A 2500-nucleotide genomic window follows, 5' to 3' on the forward strand; every position below is an offset into this window, starting at 1 on the left:
GTGCGTATCAATGTGTGTGTGTGTATTAATGTGTGAGTGTGTATTAATGCGTGTGTGTGTGTGTGTGTATTAATGATCGTGTGTGTGTGTGTGTGTGTGTGTGTGCGCTCGTGTGCGTGCACGTTTTCAGGGTAGTCCAGTGTTTGTGCATGCGGGGCCGTTTGCCAACATCGCCCACGGCAACTCATCGGTGATCGCTGACAGGCTGGCACTCAAACTAGTGGGAGAGGAGGGTTACGTAGGTAATACACACACACACACACACACACACACACACACACACACACACACACACACACACACACACACACACACACACACACACACACACACACACACACACACACACACACACACACTTCAAGGTGCACTGTGTAGGATGGTGGCCAGAGTAGGTATTGCAACTATGCTGCTCATTGAAGCAGATCTTTTCATGAATATTTAATAAATAATGAACCATTATTTATTGCTAGTATGACCAAAGTACAGTTTACATCTAAAATCTCTATATCTGGACATTCAAAATCTTGGACAATGGAGAAGATCCCCCTTTTCATGTATGAAAAGTGAAATTTTCCCAGTCTTAATGAATACTTGGAATTTGATGGTGGCGGCAAATGTTTATGGAAAGGGTAACATTTATGAATGGGCAGCATCCACCTTTTAAAAGAGACAAAACCCTGTCAAATCCAAAATGGGGCGCCTACTCAGTAACAGCTGCCACCAACCCTAGATCCTACTTGCGCACACACACACACACACACACACACACACACACACACACACACACACACACACACACACACACACACACACACACACACACACACACACACACACACACCCAGACTGACTCTCAAGATAGTGGGGGAACACGGATATGTAGGTAATACACACACACACACACACACACTCCCACTCACACATTTCCATCTTTCTCTCTGCTCCCCCGTTCCTCTCACTCCTCTTTGCTGTGGAATGAATGGAATGATATGAATGAGAGCGAGAGACAGGGAGAGAGAGAGAAAGAGAGAGAGAGAGAGAGAGAGAGAGAGAGAGAGAGAGAGAGAGAGAGAGAGAGAGAGAGAGAGAGAGAGAGAGAGAGAGAGGGAGAGAGTATGTGTCTTGATTGAATATGTCTCAAAGTCTCTCAGCTGGAAAGGCAGGTATTTATAATTATATCCTTCTTTATTTGACACCAAAGGGGTAGTATACAAATAACAAAAAATGTGTAGTATTCACAAGAAATACAAAAATCAATAGTCTAATAATAGCCTATCTAAACATGTCTAACCCAATACAGAATACATAAACACTAACATAATACTCTATGCAAGGCTAATGAAAAGAGTAAGCTAATTATCACACACACACACACACACACACACACACACACACACACACACACACACACACACACACACACACACACACACACACACACACACACACACACACACACACACACACACACACACACACACACACACAGGTTACTGCTGCACTCCTGTGCCCACACACAATAACCTGTAGCCCAAAGGTGGCCAGTTTGACTCCCAACACGCCAGGTTGGTAGGGGGAGTAATTAACCAGTGCTCTCCCCCATCCTCCTCTATGATTGAGATACCCTGAGCATGGTACCGTCCAACTGCACTGCTCACTTGGGGCGCCATTAGTGGCTGCCCCCTTGCATGGGTGAGGCATAAATGCAATTTTGTTGTGTTGTTTGCTCACTGGGCCTTGTCTGGTGGCCACTCCTCCAGACCCATTCACCGAAATATTGTTTATTTAACGGCAACACTCACTGCTAAGAATAAACAACTTATTTGCAAGTTGTGTAATCTCGCTACATCCGCTACAATTGTTTACTAATGTCATCGTCGTGGAAACAGTTGCTATGCACCCAGAGGATGGCCGGCAAACTGGCCTTTAATTCAAGAGCTGTGAACTGAAATGTTAAAAATGAGCGTTAAATTGTTAGATGGTTGAAATGTGAAATGTGTTTAGGTCAGTAGTATTCAGTAGTATGCAATCACCACTCTCCACTCCTCTGATCTCCACTCCTCTCTTCTCCTCTCCTCTCATCTGCTCTGCTCGGCTCTCCTCTCCCCTCCTCTCCTCTCCTCTCCACCCCTCTGCTTTCACCTCCAATACCCTCCTCTCCTCACTTCTCCTTTCCTGTCCTGCCCTGCCCTCCTCTCCTCTCCTGTCTTATTTTTCTCACATCTATCTGTGTCTCTGTATCACACACTGTCACTCATACACACACACAGGGTCACATACATTTTCTAAGTAAACATTTGGGGCCAATATCGGCATGGAGAACATCAACTGTGTGTGTGTGTGTGTGTGTGTGTGTGTGTGTGTGTGTGTGTGTGTGTGTGTGTGTGTGTGTGTGTGTGTGTGTGTGTGTGTGTGTGTGTGTGTGTGTGTGTGTGTGTGTGTGTGTGTGTGTGTGTGTGTGTGTAGTAACTGAGGCTGGTTTTGGGGCGGATATCGG

At 45.6% G+C, this 2500-nt stretch overlaps 1 protein-coding gene across 1 annotated transcript in view; it reads left to right on the forward strand.

The window, feature by feature from the left end:
- mthfd1l (methylenetetrahydrofolate dehydrogenase (NADP+ dependent) 1 like) overlaps window positions 1–2500 on the forward strand; it is a 33478-nt gene that overhangs the window by 21009 nt on the left and 9969 nt on the right. The window contains exons 20-21 of the mRNA XM_063222967.1: window positions 131–242; window positions 2470–2500. The exon at window positions 2470–2500 is cut by the window's right edge and continues 109 nt beyond it. Coding sequence (XP_063079037.1) covers window positions 131–242; window positions 2470–2500 — 143 coding nt within the window. The remainder of the gene's footprint in view (window positions 1–130; window positions 243–2469) is intronic.

Source organism: Engraulis encrasicolus, chromosome 18, assembly GCF_034702125.1.
Source record: "Engraulis encrasicolus isolate BLACKSEA-1 chromosome 18, IST_EnEncr_1.0, whole genome shotgun sequence".
Taxonomy (NCBI): domain Eukaryota; kingdom Metazoa; phylum Chordata; class Actinopteri; order Clupeiformes; family Engraulidae; genus Engraulis; species Engraulis encrasicolus.